At 36.6% G+C, this 20,993-nt stretch overlaps 1 protein-coding gene across 2 annotated transcripts in view; it reads left to right on the top strand.

Moving 5' to 3' along the window:
* Positions 1-20,993, top strand: part of ADAMTS3 (ADAM metallopeptidase with thrombospondin type 1 motif 3) — a 267,146-nt gene that overhangs the window by 197,587 nt on the left and 48,566 nt on the right. For both annotated transcript variants that reach the window (XM_014847231.3, XM_044766117.2), the window contains one exon: positions 9,946-10,145. In XM_014847231.3, coding sequence (XP_014702717.1) covers positions 9,946-10,145 — 200 coding nt within the window. The remainder of the gene's footprint in view (positions 1-9,945; positions 10,146-20,993) is intronic.

A 20,993-nucleotide genomic window follows, 5' to 3' on the forward strand; every position in this document is an offset into this window, starting at 1 on the left:
AAGAGAAAACATCAAAACACCTACTAAAACTGTATTCCATATGTTAAGAAAAATAGAAGATATAAAAATACTCCCATTTTTTTTGCTTCCGTATGATCACTAGTATCTGGGAGAATGTATTATAGGTATATGTTTGTATGGGTAAAATGTAAATATAACAATGTTTCTTTCCTCTGTCATATTTATTCCTTAGATGAAGAATAGTTTTATTTTAACAAGTAAATGTCTTTAGTGGAAATTCGCTTTAGGAATGGCTCAACAACTTGATTTGAATGCAAAAAAAGTGCTATGTTACATTTAACTTGGATAATGTCATCATTTGTGGGTTAGGAATTACACTATTCCATTCATAGTATTTGATAGCAAATATTGTCTGTCATAAATTGTCTTAAGTTTGCAATAATTAATATGGCTTAAATATATTGACTATATATGATATAATTATAAAAGCTGACCTTCCATCTGAACATAAGTCAAAACTGTTTGATCAGTATTATCCAAATGAGCTTAGCACTTTAGATTAAAAATAAAATGTAGAATGACTACTTCTTCAATATTTTAATGTTATGATAATATATATCTTTAAATCTATGTTTTTATAACTCTGTTTTAGTAAAAATTTATTGGAGGTAGCTTAGTAAAATTTTCTTGCATCATGATAAAAAGGCATAAAGTGAATTTTTAATCACAGGATAAAATTCTGGTCTATGTTGTTGATATGTAAATTCTTAAATAATCTAAATGTCACCTTTACTCAACCTTTTATAGGTTGTCTACAAAATCTGGAAACATAGGTAACATTTTATTTTTCAGAGAAGAGACTGAAGATATCCTCGACAATATTATGTATATTTGTCTATGTCTCCAGACTTTATAGACATCTGTGCTCTTCTTTAAATGGTGAACAAGAAGATTATATCTTACTGATATATCTTAATAGACTTCTACATTCTCATGAAGTATTTTATATCATATGTAGGTTCTCTTAAAGTGTAGCACATTTTTACCCTGTAAAAATATGTTTTAATTGTAAATTGTATCAACTGAGCATTTAGCAACAAATAAATTACAAATACATATGATTAATCATTTATGTTCAAAAAGCCATGACAACAATAAGCATCTTTAATAATTTAAAATAGTGAAATTATGGCCCAATTATTTTTTTTTTTAATTTTTTTTTTGGATGTACATCATATTTTGAATTCTGGATACATTACATCATGTTCACCACCTGAACACTAATTATAGTCCATCCCCTCACATGTGACCCTAATCACCCCTTTTGCCCTCCCCCCTCCCCCCTTCCCCAATGGTAACCACCAGTCCAATCTCCAATGCTATGTGTTTTTTTTTTTTTTTTGTCATGGAAATTTATCCAGGTAGAAGATTTTAGTGATCTTCTAGCACAGTCCATTTATTTTACAGATAAGAAAACTGAGGCTCATATAACTTTGGCATCTTTCCAAAAATCATAGAGATGGATCGTAGCAGAGCTGAGCCTAGAGCTCTATTCTTTTTGTATTATTTTTCTATTGCTGCATAACAAATCAAGAACTTAGTTTAAGCCACTTACTGGCTTAAAACAGCACTCATTTGATAGCTCACAGTTCTGTAGATTGGGATCCAAGGTGACTGGACTGGATTCTGTGCTTAGGGTACCACAAGCCCAGAACCAAGGTTCTAGCCAGGTTGAAGCCCTATCTGGAGGCTCTGGGAAAGAGTCCACTCCCAGGTTCCTTCAGGTTGTTGGCAGAACTCAGGTCCTTGTTGTTGGAGGACTGAGGTGCCCATTTCCTTACTGGCTGCTGGCTGGGGTTTACTGTCAGCAAGTAGAGGCCTCTCGCTGGTTCTTGTACAGACTCCCTTCATCTTCAAAGCTAGCAATGGCACATCATAGCCTTCGCATAGTTCACATTTCTGGCCTTCCCTTCTGCAGCCAACCTGAGAAAGCTCTCTGATTTTAATGGCTCATAACGTTATATCAGGCCTACCTCAATAATGTCTCTAGCCTTCAGTCAAACATGCCATATAACATAATCATAGGAGTGATATCTCATCATATTCACAGGTTCTGGGGATCTTCGTGGGACCATTTTAGAAGGTCTTCCTACTACTATCCTGAATCTATTCTGATTTTCTTTGTATTATACCTCATTTTGAAAGATCTATAATATAAATATGAATACAGAGTTTACATATATATATAAAACATTTACATATATCTCACAGAAATATAACTTTGATATTCATGTGGCTCACTTCATCACTTTCCAAGATCTTTGTCCATTTTCTGCCTTCTTTTGAACACCTTATCTAAAATTGTGCCTACCTCCCCTTGTGCCTCTTACTCCAGTCGTTCTGTTTTATTCTTCTTACCCTGCTGAGCACTGGAATGTAAGTTCTCTGTGGGCAAGCTCCATGTCTTCCTTGTCCACTGCTGTACTTCCAGTGCTTAGAACAGTGCCAGGTCAAGTAGCCATGTTCTTTAAATATTTATTGGAAAGAATAAATGGCAAATGTTAATATTCATAGTTCACTTAAATTACTATTAAATCATTCCATATGCCTTTGGAGAAAACTTTAGCGTGTTCAAGTAGAGTTTCTGGGGAAGTTTGAGGTGGAGAAACCTTCCACCCTTAATAAAATAGCATATATGGAGCAACTGATGGGAATCACTTGAGCTTTGAAATTGACAGCTATAAATGGAATCCTATCTCTCCTCTATGCAGTTGAGCCTACTTAGAAAACTTTAACTTCTAGCAGTGTCACATTGCTAGAATATAATCTAGTAAATTGGATGTGGACTTCTTCTACTCTTCGATTTAATAGAGCTCAACTACAAAAGCCATAAATAAGAAAGATTATAATTTAGTCAAGAGGATGAGAAATGTTAATTAAATGCTATTAAATGTGTAGAGTAGTAAAATTTGCAAATTCAAAACGGTACTATCTTCCAAAATTAACTTTATGATTTTAGCTAAATGAGAGCAACAGAAGAAACAAAATAGGAAACAGATCCCTAGTAACGAAGCCTTTCATTTAAAAATGAAATAAAGAGAATGAAATAATTAATTTGGGAGATTAAACAGAATATGTCATCCTTTTCAAAGGACTGTATAGTCTAGTAATAGTTTATTTAAAAAGAATGAGAAGGAAAATGAGGACAATTGATGACTGTAGGGTTTATTAATCAGGATTCTTTTAGTTTCAAGTATTACGGAGTAACATCAAACTGTCTTAAGCAAAACTTTTTTAAAAAGGAGTAAGAGAAGAAAATGAGATGGTAATGAGTTTATTAACTTACAAAACTGAAAAGACCAAGATTTTAGGATTGGTTGAATTCACATGCTCAAAGTCGTCATTGGAGTATTAACTATTCTCTCCATAAGTAATCTTCATTTTCCTCTTCTTGCATTGAACTTAGACCAACGACTATCCCATGCTGGCCCTAAGCAGCTCCAGAGTTATATTCTGCCAGTTCCAAGCTTAGTAGTGAGAACTTCTCTTTCCTAGGAGCTCCAAATAAAACAGCACTAGGTCATAGTTTCATTGGCATGAGTTAGGCCATTTGCCATCCATTAACCAATTACTAGAGTCAAGGAAATGGAATATAGTGCTTGGCCATGCCTGGGTCAATGCCCACTGCCAGAGCTGAGTAGAGACGTGTGGAGTAGGGAAGAGAGGCCAGGTGGTGTAAATTTCTGTAACTATATAGTCTGCCTGGAGAAAGATAGTTCCCTCTCAACCAAAGTTACCAGATTGGCAAAGAAAAATACAGGATTCTCACTTAAATTTGAATTTCAGATAAACATTGAATAAGTTTTTAGTATTAGATATGTCCCATGCAATATTTGGGACTTGCTTATACTAAAAGAAATTGTTGTTTATCTAAAATTTGAATTTATCAGAGAATTCTGTATTTGTCTGACAACCAAACATCGTTTGGTTTCTTTCCCCACACCCAAACATTTCAGTGATTAATTTAAGGAATGGTTTGAATGGGGCTGAACAGGCAACATTGAGGAGAGTCCACTACCATGAGAATGAAGGCCTGGACCTTTCAAAAGGCATTATGAGGCCAAAAGACTGCAGAAGGCGTCCCTAGGCAAACAGATTATAATAAGAAATTAAACACAAACTGCGTGAATGCAAATCAAGATAGAATAAAAGAGACCAGTGGAAAACTATTACTAGGGAATGTAGGAAGAGGAGGATCTGAAAAGGAGGATAAAGTAGGGTGAGTTGCCTGTACAATATCCATTTCCCCTCCTCCTTTATTTCAAGGCCTCACCCCTTCATCTTTTTTAAGAGGACCTCGGTATTATACACAAACCCACACTTTTCCTAAACATGTGCTTCAGAGGAGGCTGGCCTCAGTGACAGGGGTTGATTCGTGATTGGACTAAGATACAGAGGGTTCTGTTCTTATTTTTACATGGGCATTTGATTCAAATCTGGCCACTGAAACATGTAGTTAAATGTACCTGAGAGGTGCTAGGAAAGATTTTTGCCTACTCCTAAGAAAGATGTACATGAAGATACAATTTGTATTACCTGGCTATGATGCTGAAATTGGTGCCGCCATTTTGACATAATCAAAGAAGCAAATCTGAAGACAAAGCTTGTACACCAGGAATGGCAGGATATGGAAGATGGAAAGAACTGAGTACTTAATGATCTACTAATGAAGTGATTAACCCGGGAATCGCCCTGTCTCTGGACCTCTTGTAATGCAAACTAATACTCTTCCTGGTTGCTTGAAACACTTCAAGTTTTCTATATTTGTAGCTAAAAACATTCTAACTGACATATAGGGGATTCTTATTAAAAGTCAGGATTTTCTATATATATTGGACACCGAGGTGACTTTTGTATTGTTTGTTTGCGGATGATCACAAACTCAAAGCATGAAAACATTACTTTTTTCATTTACAAGGTAAGTTTTCCATTAAAAAAATGCCATATGCTATCCCTTAAAGTAGTCAGTGAAAACAAAAGCAAATGTGTATTTTAGAATTAGAACTTTTGGGGAAAAGAAATCACGGAAAGTAATATTCATTCAATGGTAATGCCTTTTTTTAAAAAAAGCAACAGTTACTTAATGAAACTTCAGAACTGACATCATAAATTGGCCTGAATATAGTTCTTTGAACTAGCATTACGGAATTTCCAAGTTGGTGAAAGATTCAGCTGCTTTTCACAGAAACATTTTATATCTTGGGAGAATGGTGCCCCCACATATATGGAGATACTGTTACCGTATCTTTTTAGGAATTATAACAACATAAACTTTTTAAAAAGATATCAATGGAAAAGTCATTAGTGGATGATACAAACAGGCCAACAAAATTATTTATTAACTCCTTTCTGCTTCTGATGTTAACAGATGACATTTGTTGGTTTTTATGCCTGTTTTTAGCTCTGATCTTAGGATCTCGATGTACTTTTGGAAACTCCAGCTTGTGGCATTTCAGTCACTGCATTTTCGCTACAGTGTTCTGTTCATGAAGAGTGCCAAATTTCTACATATAGACTCATTGTGTATTTGTTGTTACTGCAAACCAGTATGATTCTTCCTCATTCTCTGAAGTAGAGGCACTATAAAGAAAGCTGCTGTGGGACGTTTTGGTAAAGTGAATCTTACTTTATTATTCACTTATGAACATGAAAATTACCTTTCATTCCCAAAGGGAGTAGGAGTGTAGGGGGAACTAGACAACAAAATTAAATATTGTCAGTGTCGTATCTGTTAGGGCTAGGTTCAGAGACATATATAAGAAAACCCAAGCATGGCCTAAATGTGATGGAAGTGCTGCCCCTCATGTGTAACAACATCTGGTGCTGGGCAGTCTAGGGCTGGAATGCCAGCTCCACAGCCGTCGTGGGGTCAGATCTCTGCTTCATGGCTACCATGCCATACTCAGCACATGCCATGATTCCAGTGTCATCTCAGAACTCCTGACACCATTTCCATGTTCCAGGCAGCAGGAAGAAACACTGAGGGAAGGGCTAAAGGAGCGTGCCTACTGGGATGAATCCCGTTCCTTTGAGAAGCCTTTATGGAAGCCCTCCACACAAGCCAATTTAAGCCACTGAGGTATAAGCAATACTTCTGCTCATATCTCATTGGCTTATCCTTAGTCATGTGCAATCCTTAGTCATCAAGGAGACTGGGAATGACTTCTAGCTGGGTTTACTGCCGCCTCAAATAAAACTGATATTCTGCTCCTAAGAAAGGAAAGAATAGATAAAGGGTAGATGATTCTATCACAGTGTATCACAGTATGCTTAAGATTGGATTCTGATTCCAAATGTATTTGTATCAGATTCAGAACTTGATCAGAACTTTTGTACCTTTCCAATTTTACCTTTGTCTCCTGTACTTTTTCAGACCATAGGAATTTCTTCTGGGGTGGGGAGTGATTTCACCAATCCTACACTTAGATCTCCTGTAAATATAATTAGTCATATAAACATGCCATATTGCATCCTGACAGTGTCTTAAGCCCAAGTGTTCATGATCAGCAAAACAAGTTTTATTGTACTTTATCTGTTTGGTAAGTTTAAAATTCTGATTTAACGCTAACAATCCTATATTTAACACTAAAAATAACTATATTTATTGTCACTTGATTGTTCACCTGTCTGCCCCAAAATATTTCACTTCAATAAAAACAGGCTTTCTAGCAAAATTATTCTTTTCTGAAAGTTCCTATACAGCAATTGGGAAGTGAGAGGGTACAAAAAATGATAGAATCAAAAGCTTTCCAAGATACTAATTAATTCTTATCAGGAACTCCTAAGGTAAGTTTCAAAAAGTTTTAAATTTTCCAAAAAGTTTGAAAAAAGAAAACTCACTCACTCTAAGGACTAAGGGGGATTGCCTTTGATCCTTTGATATTTCTGAGAAGCTTGAAAAATACTTTGAACATCACTTTTCTGGAATGAAGCATGGGGAACAGTAGCACACTCTACCTATGGCAGGACCTTCCAGATTTTTTTTCTCACCTCTGTTTTAAAAGAACTATAACTATTTGATTTGTACTATATAAAATAAAATGTTGAGGGGCTGGCCCCGTGGCCAAGTGGTTAAGTTTGCGTGCTCCGCTGCAGGCGGCCCAGTGTTTCGTTGGTTCGAATCCTGGGCGCGGACATGGCACTGCTCATCAAACCACGCTGAGGCAGCGTCCCACATGCCACAACTAGAAGGACCCACAACGAAGAATATACAACTATGTACTGGGGGGCTTTGGGGAGAAAAAGGAAAAAATAAAATCGTTAAAAATAAAAAAAATTAAATGTTGAGAGCTTTAAAAAAAATCAAGGCTTCTCTTAATGGGAAATCATCATCATCATCGTAGTAATGGTAGTAAATACTCTTTTTTGAGGACTTATATCCAAGCACTGTGCACAGAGTTTTTACTGTTATTAATCATATCATCACAGCAACTCTGCAAAGTAAGTATTATTATCCCATTTTACCACTGAGGCTCAGAGAGATTAGGCATTTTAAATGAAATCACACTGCCAGGATTTGAAGCCAATTATATCTGATTATAGTTGCCCGTGTGACTGAGCACTTGACTGTTACATGATAAAGTAGACATAGGGGAAAAATTCATTATAAAGGAAGATATTTCACAGCCTCAGAACTGTCTGGAATTAATAATGATGTGTGTGTGGGGGGGGTGGGGCATATAGATAAAAAGGGCCAGAAGTTATTCCACTGTTTTTCTTGGAAATGTTTGACATAGTCCACTTTAGAAATCATAGAAAAGAACATTGTACGGCACAGGGGGACGTAAGGGACAGAAGTATTCTTGATTGAATAAAGGCAACGGTGGAAAGAAAAAGCCTTCCTTATTCCCTCCCAGGTTCCTCATGCAATGAAAAAAAGAGGTTCTCTTCTCTTTCCAGAAAACCGCTATTTAAGGAGGGATGCAAAGACCAAACTAAAGGTGTGTTAGAACAGAATGAACGGTCCTTCTGAAATAAGTGCTCAGCCTTCTTCATTCATGCATCAGACTTAATGATATGATGACATTGCAAGTATATTTCCATTGGACACTGTTGCTGACAGTTCTGCCAGAAAGAGCCATTTTTAGAACTGGGAGCTCATGTATGAATTTGCTATTTGTATGTTAACTCTCACAACCTTTCACATTCTCGAGTGTGTGAAAAGACTTGAGGTTAAATAGTAAAGCTGTTTGCAGGTGTAGTCTCTTGCCCTCAATGTGGGTTTACAGCTCTTAAAAACAACTTTTGAGGAAAGCTTTCTGTTTGATGTGGACGATGGTGAGAGTTATTTATGTATTGTGGAACCAATGTGATTTCCCAATGAGGAGAGAATTCCCAGCTAGTGATCTAGCAGTTGGGCTTGGGTCAAAGTGAATTACAGTATAGCTTTCAAACCTGAGTAGTCATATTCAGAGCTGCCCATACTTGTATGGGAGGTTGCTGGTGTGTCTATATATTTTTTAAAAGTGGAAAGTGAGTGGGATCTGTCCTTCCACTACTTCTGATCCATGTGGCTAGGGCTTGGTCATCAATCTTCCTGGCCAAGAGACACTCCCCTGCCACCCCCCAACTTTACTAAAACCACTAAGGTGGAGAGGAAAATGACTATTCATTAATGTCAGACACTGATTTAAATGGCTTACAGGCCACAGTACAGCATTAAATAAACCTTCATATAAAGCTTGAGTCAGAATTGGTTCTGTCAAACTTGTTTTTAGATATGTGGTTGTTTTAGACATCAAGGCAGTTCATAAAATAAAATTCTTTCCAGGTTTTATGTATTTGAAATGGAAATTAATATACTTTCAGCTTTATACCAGCAGTTTTGAATATGATCTTTTATTTTAGTATCCAAATGATAGATTTCGTTTTTTTCAGTTCACCAAAACATTTTCTTCACCAAAAATATGATACTTAATCTGAAGGCAGATAATCTAGGTAATTGGAATCTGAGAATTCCTCTCTCAGTCTTTCTCTCCACATAGACAGACAGACAGTTAGATAGATAGATAGTTATAGATGTGGCAGTATATGGATATATGGATATATATCTCTCTATATATTATATGTGTCCCTCTGTGTGTGCATGTGTATGAAATGTCCATTTGGAAAATAAAAAAATTAAATTCCTTCACTACATAAAATAAAAAATTGTTTACACTTTTATTTTTCTTCAGATATAGCTAATTTTCTGACTGACTTCTTCTTTTGGTATCTCACAGATTCAGATATATAGCAATTGAAATGACCCGCTACAGAGATGATGGCCAGTATAAATGTGGAGACCTAAAGTGTTAAGTGGCTATACCTTATATAGCCACTTCTTCCCTAGCAGCATTCACTAGAAAACTCATATACTCATAAGAAATAAGTAATATATGGTGACTAATAATCGTACCTCTACATGCTGTTGTGTTGACGTGGTAGAATTTGATTTAAGTTAAGGCTACTGGAAAAAGAAGTAGTTTAAATTTATGTGATAGAAAATTCTACACTCCATGATTATAGTAACTTAAATTAACCACTGTAAACTTATCAACACATGATTTTAATTTATCATCTCCATTTATTTAATAACTACTTAGCCAGCACATATTCTGTTTCCCTGTCTTCCCTGCACTGGAATACAGCCGAAGGAGGACTAAACTACTTTTATCCTCACAGAACATTCAGTCTGGCACGGTGGTGCTGCTTTCTGTACAATAATATTATTTGACCCTCAGTGTTGCTGTTCTATGTTGACTTTACAGGAGGTCTGTCTGATCATATGCATGTGTACATTACTTGAGGAATAAACTGAAAAGCAGGATCTCAGTGATTATGGATTATAGTGATAGGCCCTCTAGAAGATTCTTTTTTGTGGGAAGTTATTAGAAGGCCCACTGGGGAATCGGAAATTCCTGAGTTCCTTTTGTTTCTTGATAGAGTCGGATCTGGAAGGCCTTGATGATCTAGGGACCGTTTATAGCAACGTTGACCAGCAGCTGAATGAAACAATGAGGCGCCGCAGACACGCAGGAGAAAACGATTACAACATCGAGGTTCTGCTGGGAGTGGATGACTCTGTGGTCCGTTTCCATGGCAAAGAGCACGTCCAAAACTACCTCCTCACCCTGATGAACATTGTGAGTAGTGACTCCTTTTTGAGGCTTTTTGATCTTTTAATTCGCTTCTCCTGTTTTGTTAGTGTCTTTTGGAAACCTATGTGAGGATTTCCATGACTTCACCCCAAGTCCAAAATGTGTACGTAACTGCATTAAATTCAAATACTGATTTACACATTTAACATACAAGAAAACAGAAATCAAGGAAGCAGGCAGGAAAATTTTCTTTTGCGTGGTCAACTAGTTTTCCTTTGTCACCAAAGGCAAATCATAAATTTAAAAAGTCACAATGAGATGGAACTATAACATGAATTATGATTTGCATTTTGTTCTGGGTTTAATCAAAACTCTCAGGACTTTGTCCACTTGCCTTGATGTGGACCATGAAGGATGAAATAGTTCTTTTCATTTTGTGTCCCAGGATGACAAGGAGTGACTTAGGCCTGATAACTCTGTATGGATGCTTGTTATTAGAGCTTTTGAATAAGGCTAATATTTTTCAGTATTATATGATTAATGGTAATATATGTACAAAGCACAGTCAACTCTTGGCACAGGGCTGCACTGCAGTCATAAAGGGCTCATTAAATTTGTCCTTTATTTCTCCTTTATGAACCTTACTCCTATCCAAAAGAAATTTAGTCAACATCCTCAAACTGTTCTTTTTTTTTCCTTATGAATTCACAGAGAGCAATTAAGGAGAAATAATATACAAACCACCTATTTCTAAAAGATAATTGAGTTAGTAATACACTCTATTTTATATATTTCACTTCAAAGAATTATAAAATACCTATTATATTGATCTAGCAAATTTATTACCTGAGCGTATTCTCTCTCTCTTTCAGCTTTGATTTTTAATTTAATTCCATTGCGAAGCTACGTTGTTTACCTTCTTTTTTCCATGCTTAAGATTAGATTTCAAACAATTATACTGGAGAAGAAAAATTATTAATTTTATTAATCATGATCTTATTTATAATATTTAAGCCTAAATGTTAAATATGTTTTGTTTGTTGTGATGTCAGTTTATAAAAGTCTACATATGCCATGTCTCTGTGAAATGAAAGATGAGTACAGAAATTCAAACACATTTTTGTTTGTTCATGAACACTAATTCATGTTGTGAAGACTAAACATCACGAAGAAAACAAATTACCAGCCTTGACAGTACGTGTGTATAGAGGATCATTGTTGTCATGATATGAATGCCTTTAACTCTTGATTAACTGTTTGTATGACTTGCTAGTTGTGTAACTTTGGGCGTACTGCTTAGTCTCTCTGTGCCTGCTTCAGTCTCTCTATCTATATAAAAAGAAAAATAATTAGACTTCCCTTACTAGGAATGTTGAGAGGATTAAATGAGTAAATACAAGTCATGTGCTTTGTACAGTGTTAGATACATATACATAAGTATACAATCATGTCACAGTTTTCCAAATGAAATTTGCTTCCAAAATTACCTAAAATTTAAAAATTCCTGTGGAGATGCTATTCCCACTTACCTCATTCGTTGTGTCCCTGGGCTGCTTTCTTCTACCACAAGGAAGTCAATCAGTCGATATAGACTTGTTAGGTGCTCAGAACTCTAGAAAGCTCTTGGAGTAATGCAGCAGAGATTTGACATGGTTCTTGTCCTTACTGAACTTCTAATTTAGTAAAGGAGGAAAAAATAAATATGTGAGAAAATTAAAAAGTTGAGCAATAAGAGGCATGCTATTATTATGACGTATATTGTAGGCACTATATTATAAATGCTGTGAGACTTGAGACAGAGGATTATGACAACAGTCATCCAAGTTGTGAAGTGATGAGAGTTTTAGATCAGGATTTAGGAGGCAGAGCCCTTCGTTCTAGCTCCATTACCGATTGGCTCTGTGACCTTGGACAAATCGCGTCCCTTCCTGGGATTTAGTTTCTGTGTTTATAAAATTCAAAGGCTCAACAAGATGTTCATCAATTCTGTAATTCACCAGGGAGCTGGGAGTTAAACGGAGTCTTTAGAGATTTGTTTTTCTCCTGTTGTTTATTTTGCTTTGTTTGTTTGCTTTTGTGTTTTGAAGGACACATGCAAATATAAAGGATTTCTAGGTAGACTCTATCGACAAGAAAGTAGAAATAGATGTAATATACTGACCAGACAGTAAATCTAGTTTGAAAGGTGTCAAAGAATAAAGAAAGTGCTACATTTTAGGTTAAATAACAGTCAAAAGAATTGTTTTGTTTTTATTCCATTAAAAAGGTTAGCTAATAGGCTGAGTCTCTGTCTCAAATACCAGGAATTATTCTAAAGTTAATAGAGCATCGGAGAATGGAACTGCACAAGAGAAAATAATTTTTAAAATTTAATAAGTTCATTGCATCTGAAGTAATTGTTGTAGATAGGGGTTTGGGGGAGACAATAATAACACTCCTCTCCTTCCCTTCCCAAGGTCATAACCAAGTGAGTGACAGACACAGTGATCAGACAGATGGGGAATAAATAGTTTTATTACTGATGAGAGCTGAATTGCACATGACTTAAGTGCGTAGCCACAGAGACTTTCCTTATTCTAAATCAGTGATTCTCAACCGAGGGCAGTTTGTCCCAGCTCCTGCCTCCTGGGGACATTTGGCAATATTTGGAGACATTTTTGGTTGTCACGACTGTGAGGAGGTGTGACTACCACTGGTGAGAGAGGCCAGGGATGCTGCTAAACATCCTATGACACAAGGACAGCCCTACACAGCAAAGAATTATGAATTCTCCATCCCAAAATGTCAATAGTGCTGAGGTTTAGGACCTTGTTCTAAATTAGACAATCTTATTCACAACCCCTATCCCTTTCCAGCTGGATCATGTCAGGTTTCCCCTATAGGGGCAGACAGGCAGCTTTAAGCATGACAGACAGTGGACAGAATCCTTTCCTCACCTCCTCGCCCGCCATTGCCTTGTGTAGGCTGTTAGATCCAAAACACTGAGATGAGCATGCTCTAATATTATTTTGTCTCAGATTCATCAATTAGATAAGAGTTGGAGGCAAGAAATAAACCAATAATGATATTTTAATGAAACTGCTTCATGGGAATTGGGAGTCAAGAAAATTGGGTTTTTCCTTTAATAACGTTTGAGTAATCATTATCTCCTATGTTAGCCGTGCTTTACGAGTTCCCATGGTTATGTAAAATCATGGCTCACCAAATTTGAGCCCTACACAGACACAGAATCTGTCTTTGCATGTCAGATTGGTTCAGACATAAACTGTAGGAGAAAATTGACAGCAAAAAAGTTTATCTCCTTGCGTTGATTTGGGGAGAAACATGTTTCTATGGTAGAGAAAAGAGCTGGTTTCTTTTCATCTCATTTGACACCTTTGCCTTAGTTGAGTAGTCAGCAAATATGTTCTTCCTTTATCTGGTAGTTAATTTAGTTTCCATACCAGAACCCAGATGGTATGCACTACACAGTTGCTGAGCTATTGGAGTACTCTCAGGTCCAAGTAACTTGCTTCATGATTGTTCCTTTGATTTAAACTGGACTCTTTCTTAAAGGAAAGCTTGTATTTCTTATTTCCTACTTTCTTATCTTGAAAAGTTCTTAAATTGTTAAATGTTAAACGTCTATTTAATAAAAGAATGGATGAATAAACAAATGAGTATAAATAATGTAGAGGAAGATGATGAACAATATTGGGAGGGAGAAAATTTGGACTTAAAACGAAGGATAAGGATGACAAATGGAGGCTTTTCATTAGCTTAATGATATAATGAAAGCGCTGGGTAAAAAGTAAATTAACATTTATTGGGTGATATATGTTTTTTCGAGTATATTTCAAGATGGGAATTATTATTATTATTTTTCTAGAGGAAACAAAGGCTTTAAAATGTTGATAAAGTTGAGGTAAATTTTTAAAATTATTTGAAGTATGTAAAACAGTCTCAAATAGTGATAACATAGTGATGGTAATCATTAAAAGAAGACAGAGTGGGAGCAGGCCCAGTGCCTTAGTGGTTGGGTTTGCATGCTCTGCTTCGGCAGCCCAGGGTTCATGAGTTTGGATCCCAGGTGCAGACCTACACACTGCTTGTCAAGTCATGCTGTGGCAGTACCCCACATACAAAATAGAGGAAAATTGGCACAGGTGTTAGCACAGGGTCAATCTTCTTCACCAAAAAAAAAAAAAAGAAGAAGAAGAAGAAGAAAGGGTGGAGCTTCTGACTTGGTGAACACATGAAGGTGCTGGGAGGGTGGTGCACTCAGAAAGAGCATGGAATCTCCACACTTTTTGTGCCCCATACATTGCCCTATGCATTTCTTCCATTTGGCTATTTCTGAGTTGTATCCTTTATAGAAAACTGGTAAATGTGAAAGAGGCAGCAAGCAGTCTATAGTGGAAAGGCAAGACAACCTTGGGTTCAAACCTGCCCACAGCACTTACAAGGTGAGAGGCCTCATACCAGTAGCAACTCCTCAACACTTCAGTTTCCTCACCAGTTAGATGGGGATGGCCATCTTGTGCTCACAGGAGAGTTCTAAAGGGAGGAGATTGTGAATACAGCATGCCTGGAACTGAGAAGGTGCTGAGCAGATGGGCAGCTTACAGTTGCTCTAAAAGAACTCAAAGCTCTTCTCACAATTTGCTCTTTCTCCAAAGTCAACTAGAAAGGGAAATGGGGCTGATAATGTGATGTGAAGGCAGACGCATGTTTGCAAGTATCTGCGATGAATCAGACACAGGTGGAGGGCTTTCCCAAAACAAAACAGCAAATTTGTGAAAGATCTAAACAAGGTAGCACTTTTCTCTGAGGTTTCAAGGGTCAAGTGAATGAGTCTGAACAAGCTCCTAGGTAATTTTGATATGACTTCCTAAGAGGAGAAGGATGCCCTCTTCCCATCCCCCTGCTCCTTTATAAATCAGTGAAGGAGAGAATAGTCAGGTGCCTTCATTGCCTTTCGTTTTTAACTCTTTCTTTTTTATACATCTTGAAATTTCTCCAAGCCTTGTCTATAAAGAAGAAATAAACAGATATGAATATATTCTAAAACAGCATGACTATTGCCCATTCTTAGATTCTTGACTAGTTTTTATGTTTCAAAGAAGAGATATGCAGTGAATATATGATTTAATAGTAAATAAAATCAATATTGAAAATTATGAACCATTACTCTTAAACATCAACTTTTATTAAAGTATAACTTACAAACAATAAAATACACATTTTAAGTGTAGAGTTTGATGAAGTTTTATTAAAAATTATATTTTTGTTTCAGCATAGTTCTTTTTCAGATACCTTCAGAGTTTACAGTAAACAAATTTAGTCTTGCCTATCTGTTCTTCCCTTTCTCAGTAAATGGCACTTTATTTACCCTGTTATTCAAGCCATAAACCTTCTTTTATGATAGAGATGTTTTTCCCTCTTGGGGATGTACTTTACTAGAGAAAATTAAGTTATGAATAAATATGTATAATGTAAAATCTAGAAAATGGTAATTGACTGAGAGGGAGTATAGATTGAGTGCTATGGGGGGAAGAGTATTAGAGATGTCTTTGAAGTAGGAGAATGAGGAAGGATATGAGGAAGAAGTACGCTTGAAATTGGCCTTGAGTGTTAGTTAGAAGTTAGTTCTTTGGAGATGGATGCTAGGGAATTCCAGGCAGAGAAGAGAGCTGAACATTCAAAGCTCCAAACAGATGCTTAGCATATATTTAAATTTGGATATATATAGGTTGCATGAAAGAAATTAATGCAAAATAAGGAAATGAAGATAGATCGCAATTATACAACTCCAGAGGGTTTTTCTTCTGTTACTCTGTTTATAAAACCAGTCATTGAGCCAACAATAGATGGGTATTTACTATATTTAAGATATTGGGAGAATATAAAGAAGTTCTTGGCAGGTTAATACCAGGAAGCAGAGTTTGGTAAAGGTGATGAAATGAAAACAACTCTTCTAAGTGTTAGTTTGATCTGAAAGAAGTACAAGTCGGTACTGGAGGATCATGTCCTTTTTTTTATTGGAGCTAGTTAAATTTTTACCAAATTATTAAGTGAAAGTCAATTAAAAGGACATAAAACATATGTGTTCCATCTACTCTAATCCTTTTGGAAGCTAGAATTTCTCTCAGACACTACAATACCTAACTAGTATTTACGATCATTCATCTTGACTTTATGGGTCATTGGCATTTTTCTTTCTTTACATATTCAGTTCTACATATTTTGGTGATAATGTTTAAAGCCATCAATATCTTAATGTTATCCTTTCTTTGTATCTTGCAATACTGTTCTGTTTAATATAATCATTTATGACAGAAGAAAGGAAAGGTTAGGGAAGAATTAATATTCTAAGATTGACTAAAATGAACCCACCTAACTTGCTTCCTAGTCTAGCAATCCATAAAGTAGGTCCTGTGTTGGTTTTCACAGTCATTAATAAATTGGTATCAAAGTTTAAAATCTACGTGTATTGGGACTACTAGGCAAAATAGCAAACTAATGTTATTTGTGTAAAAGTGAATCTACTTATTCATTAAACATTTATTGAGCCATCAGTACAATGATCCCTGCCCTCAAGATGTTTACAATATAAAAGAAAGACCAAAAACCATGGTATTTTTCATTTGCAAGGACAATAAGAAGCATATTAATGTAATCCGTTTACTTTATAGGTGAAGAAATAACAGCACACATATGCTACACTGTTTCGGTTAGAGTGGCTATTTTTGCTCAGAAGAAATAAGATACATTGGTTTCAGAAAAGCTCATCTTTTCACAATTTCTGTAGTGTTCAGAACCCAAGCAATGGGTAGTAGATATCATGGCAATTAAAATCCACATTCGTGCCTTTGTTCTTTGGTCTCTAAAAATAACCTCTTTCACATTGTTCTTTCCTCCCCTGCCTCCTCCTTTCTGTCCTTCCTGGTGATATTTCATTTGTCAAGATCAGGATTGACTATAAGCTATGAACCTTTCACGAATTATTCCCTCCTTAGTGTAAAATTTGTGATTCCTTAACAGCAGTTCTCTAATAAGCTATTTGTTCCTTGAGTGTGGTTACTGTCCATTATTAAGCTTCATATTTACAACATCAGAAACCATGACTGCCCCATAGTGCACTGCAATGAAATTTTAATTGATTCAGTCTTTTAACAAAACTTTTAATGCTATATACCAGGTATGTAGTGGTAAACACAAAAGGCTTATTTCCTGTCCATACTAAGAATGCAGACTGATGGAGAAATCAAATAAACACATCATAAGTTATGATAAGAGCTATAGAGGAAACCAACAGTTTTCTTGGAAAGGGATTAACACGGCAAATGGGTGATAGGGACTATACGTAGATGTGATGGTCAAGAAAGCCTTCTCCCAAGAAGTGATGATTCAACTGAGACTTAAAGTAAAAGAAGGAGCCAGCCATTGAACAAGGACATGTGTTTTAGTTACTAAAAGAAAGCCACGGTGGCTTGAGTCTAGCATGCCAGGAGTCAGGTGGGGCTTGGAGAAGAAGGCAAGGAGCTTCATGTCTTCTTTTATGTTAGAAAGAATAGATTGGAGACGTTTAGGAACAATGAAGGCAGACCAATAGGAAATCAATTGTAGATGTCTACGCAAGAGATAATGGTTTATTGGACAATAGTGATTACAATAACAAGGGAGTATTTATGGTAGAAACAATAGAATTTGCCAGTGGATCAGATTGGGGCTGAAGGAAAGGGGAGGAATCCACCATGATTTATACTTTTCCAGCTTAAATACTGCTGGATGATGGTGCCATTTATGTAGCCAGAATGTTACAGAACCAAAGTGGGTTCCCTCCTGGGAAGTTAAAACAGACTCTACACAAAGTAGTTGTCTCACAAAGTAAAGTATATTTGCGGCAAATAGGAGACCATGAGGAATCATTTCCAGAGTCAAGGCATCCCACAACAAAGGGAAGCAGGGACATTTATTTGGGATAGGGAATGAATATTCAAAAGGGACAGGTGAGTATTCTGTTGCACAGACCCAGTTGGAAACCATACTTCTAGGTACACTGCAGGTTATGGTAATAAGGCCTAATCTCCTCCTGGAGAGATCTTAGCATTAAAAATAGGGCAAAGGTCATAGGCAGAGCTCTCTGGTGAGGCTTGGTCCAGTTCAGGGTGGTTGGTGATTGCATCTACTTAACATAACAAAAGGAAAAAGAACAATTTGGAAAAACAGTTAAAATATCCAAACCCACCCCTGAGTTCCCCAGGGTAACTCGTTGGTGACAGGAATAGTCTATGAAAAATAAAAAAGATTGTGTGGAATCAAGGTTAGTGATGAATACTTTGAAGGGGTTTGAAATCCTGTAATTTCAGATCTAGATTCTCAAGAATGATTTAATGTTATTAAGGATGAAGGCTTATACTGCTACCAATTAACATTTAGCCTTTGCTCTGTGCCTGATCATATGCTAAATACTTTCTATGAAGTACATCATACTCCTCAGCCCTGAAATATGTTCATTTTTAGTCCTACTTATAAATGAGGAAATTGAGATTTAGAGAAGTTAGGTGACTTTTCCAGAGTCAGACAGCTAGTAGGGGGCATAGCCAGGATAGATCTCTCTGCCTTCGGAGCCTGATGCTCTTCCTCCCTAAGCTTTACTGACTCTTATTTCAAAGTGGAGGCGTTTTGTATATCCACTGCCAAATAAAAGTCTGACATCTTTCCTTTACCTGTTTCTGTGTCCTGTTAGAAATACAATTCAGTCATTGAAATGAAAATTCAGTTACTTCCCTGATTGAATTGAATCAGCTAGCCATCTAGTTTAAGATTCTCTCTAACAGGGTGATGGAACAGCTTAAAAGGGTGGGTTTTCTTTCAATGTGCCAGATGTTCCCTGTCAGTAATGCTTAGCTGTCTGTGGCAGGTATCCTTGTCTTTTGCTAAGATCTATGAAATGACCTGGGTCTATTGTACCTACTAAAATTTTCAGTGCCCTGCAGAAAATTGAGTCTATGCTTTAATCTCAAGATTTACCAAGTGAAAAGAAAACAATTCATTTGAAAGGATGCTTCCTAGTATGAAAAACAATCTTGTACTTCCAAGTAATCATTAATAATTGAGAGAATTGAGTAATTCTTTTGTATATTGAAAGTGGCTACTTATGATGGACAATGAACTAATAACCACATAGTTGTGTTATCTGGACATGGCAGCTTCCTTACCTAATATTTTTAAAAGAAAATATATACATCACAAAAGTACTCCGGTCCTAACAAAGCATTAATGGACTTTCTCAAGGGTTAGCAAATATATGTGGTTACTGGTTATTTAATGATGATTCAATCTCTACACTGCTTTTGAGATCTTGACTAATGTGTTTCTGAAAATGGTGAATGTGAGTGCAAGGCAGATTTATCTGGGAGGATACGTATTCAGGCAACCTAAGCAAATCATGTAGCAGTTTTCTCTTTTGAGTCATTATCTTTAATCTATTTCTTACATTTAAATCCACATCAATCCTCTAGGCATTTATTCACCTAGCATACATGCCTTCCCATAGGCCAAGTCCTGTAAGATTCTAGGGAGGCAAAAATCAGTAAAATTTAACTCCTTTCCACAAGGAGCTAATTCTTGCAGGTTAAATGAACAAATCAACAAATAATACTACTAATAAACTGTGGTAGATTCTCCAAAAGATTCAGCTACAAAGTACTATGTAAACATTCATGAAAAGGAAGGGATGCGTTTTGACAAGTAATGCTAGTGGCAGATGAAGTCTTCACAGAGGATGTGTCATTGGAGTTGGGCTTTAAAGAATGAATGGGCATTTCTCAGCTAGAAAAAGAGAAGATGGATCTTGCAAGACGGGGAGCATATTGTAATACTAAAAGTGGTAGCTCATGATGTCTTTGGAGCCACTGGAAGTTTGTCTGTAGGTAAGATGGAAGGGTATTTAAGGGAAATGGCAGAAGATAAGGCTGGATAGAGAAGCTGGGGCTACCTTTAGAGAAACATATGTGCTGTCCTAAGGAGTTTGAATTTAACCTTGCTAATGAAGAGTCATAAAAGGTTTTAAAGAAGATGAGTAACTTGTTCAGTCTGTTTTAGAAAGAGAATTCTGAATGCATTAGAGTGATTTGTAGGAAGTGACTCTGTCAGACACTGTGTTATGAACATAGACACATAGTGTCTAAGTGCCAGAATCAGAGGACAAACCAGTCTATCTGGCTTCAAACTCCTTGTGGTTTACACAACAGCACTCTGCCTCAGCAAACTGTCTTAATCTCCCCAATGTGGATTGAGGTGTGGGGGACGGGAATTGGCCACCCCATGATATGTCTCTTTGGTATGAAGATTATTTGGGGCTGGTTACTTTTAAAAACTGCAGATATGAGAGAAACTGAAAAGTAGAAGTTGTCCTTTGTAAGAGACATTTACATTTGTAAGGGAAATCTCCATCTGGAAAGGTATCTCCCTCTCTGTACCAGGAAGAAGGGGATGACCTTATCTCTAGAAAATCTTAATCAATGCCAAAGGCAAGGACTTAAATCTGCATCCTGTTTACTGTACTTGTGTGATAATCTCCCATGATCGACTCCCCCTCCACCCCCAACATCCTCCTTTGTCTTTAGCTGAAGATGATATTTAAGGTGGTGGCTTCAGTCATTTTGGCAACTTGCTCAGCTTGCCTGAGCCTCTCCCATATATACATGTTATAAAGCTTTGTTTCATTTTCTCCTGTTCTTCTGTCTCATGTGAATTTAATTTGTTCTCCAGCCAGAAGAACCCACAGCAGGTAGAGGAAATGTCTTCTTCTCCTGCAGTTGATAACCAGGTCACAGAGACAGATTGGAGTAAGCACAAGTCAATTCAGCCACCTTATATATAAGCATGCACACCTCCCCTGGAATA

The sequence above is a fragment of the Equus asinus genome, chromosome 3, assembly GCF_041296235.1.
Source record: "Equus asinus isolate D_3611 breed Donkey chromosome 3, EquAss-T2T_v2, whole genome shotgun sequence".
In the NCBI taxonomy this organism is placed as follows: domain Eukaryota; kingdom Metazoa; phylum Chordata; class Mammalia; order Perissodactyla; family Equidae; genus Equus; species Equus asinus.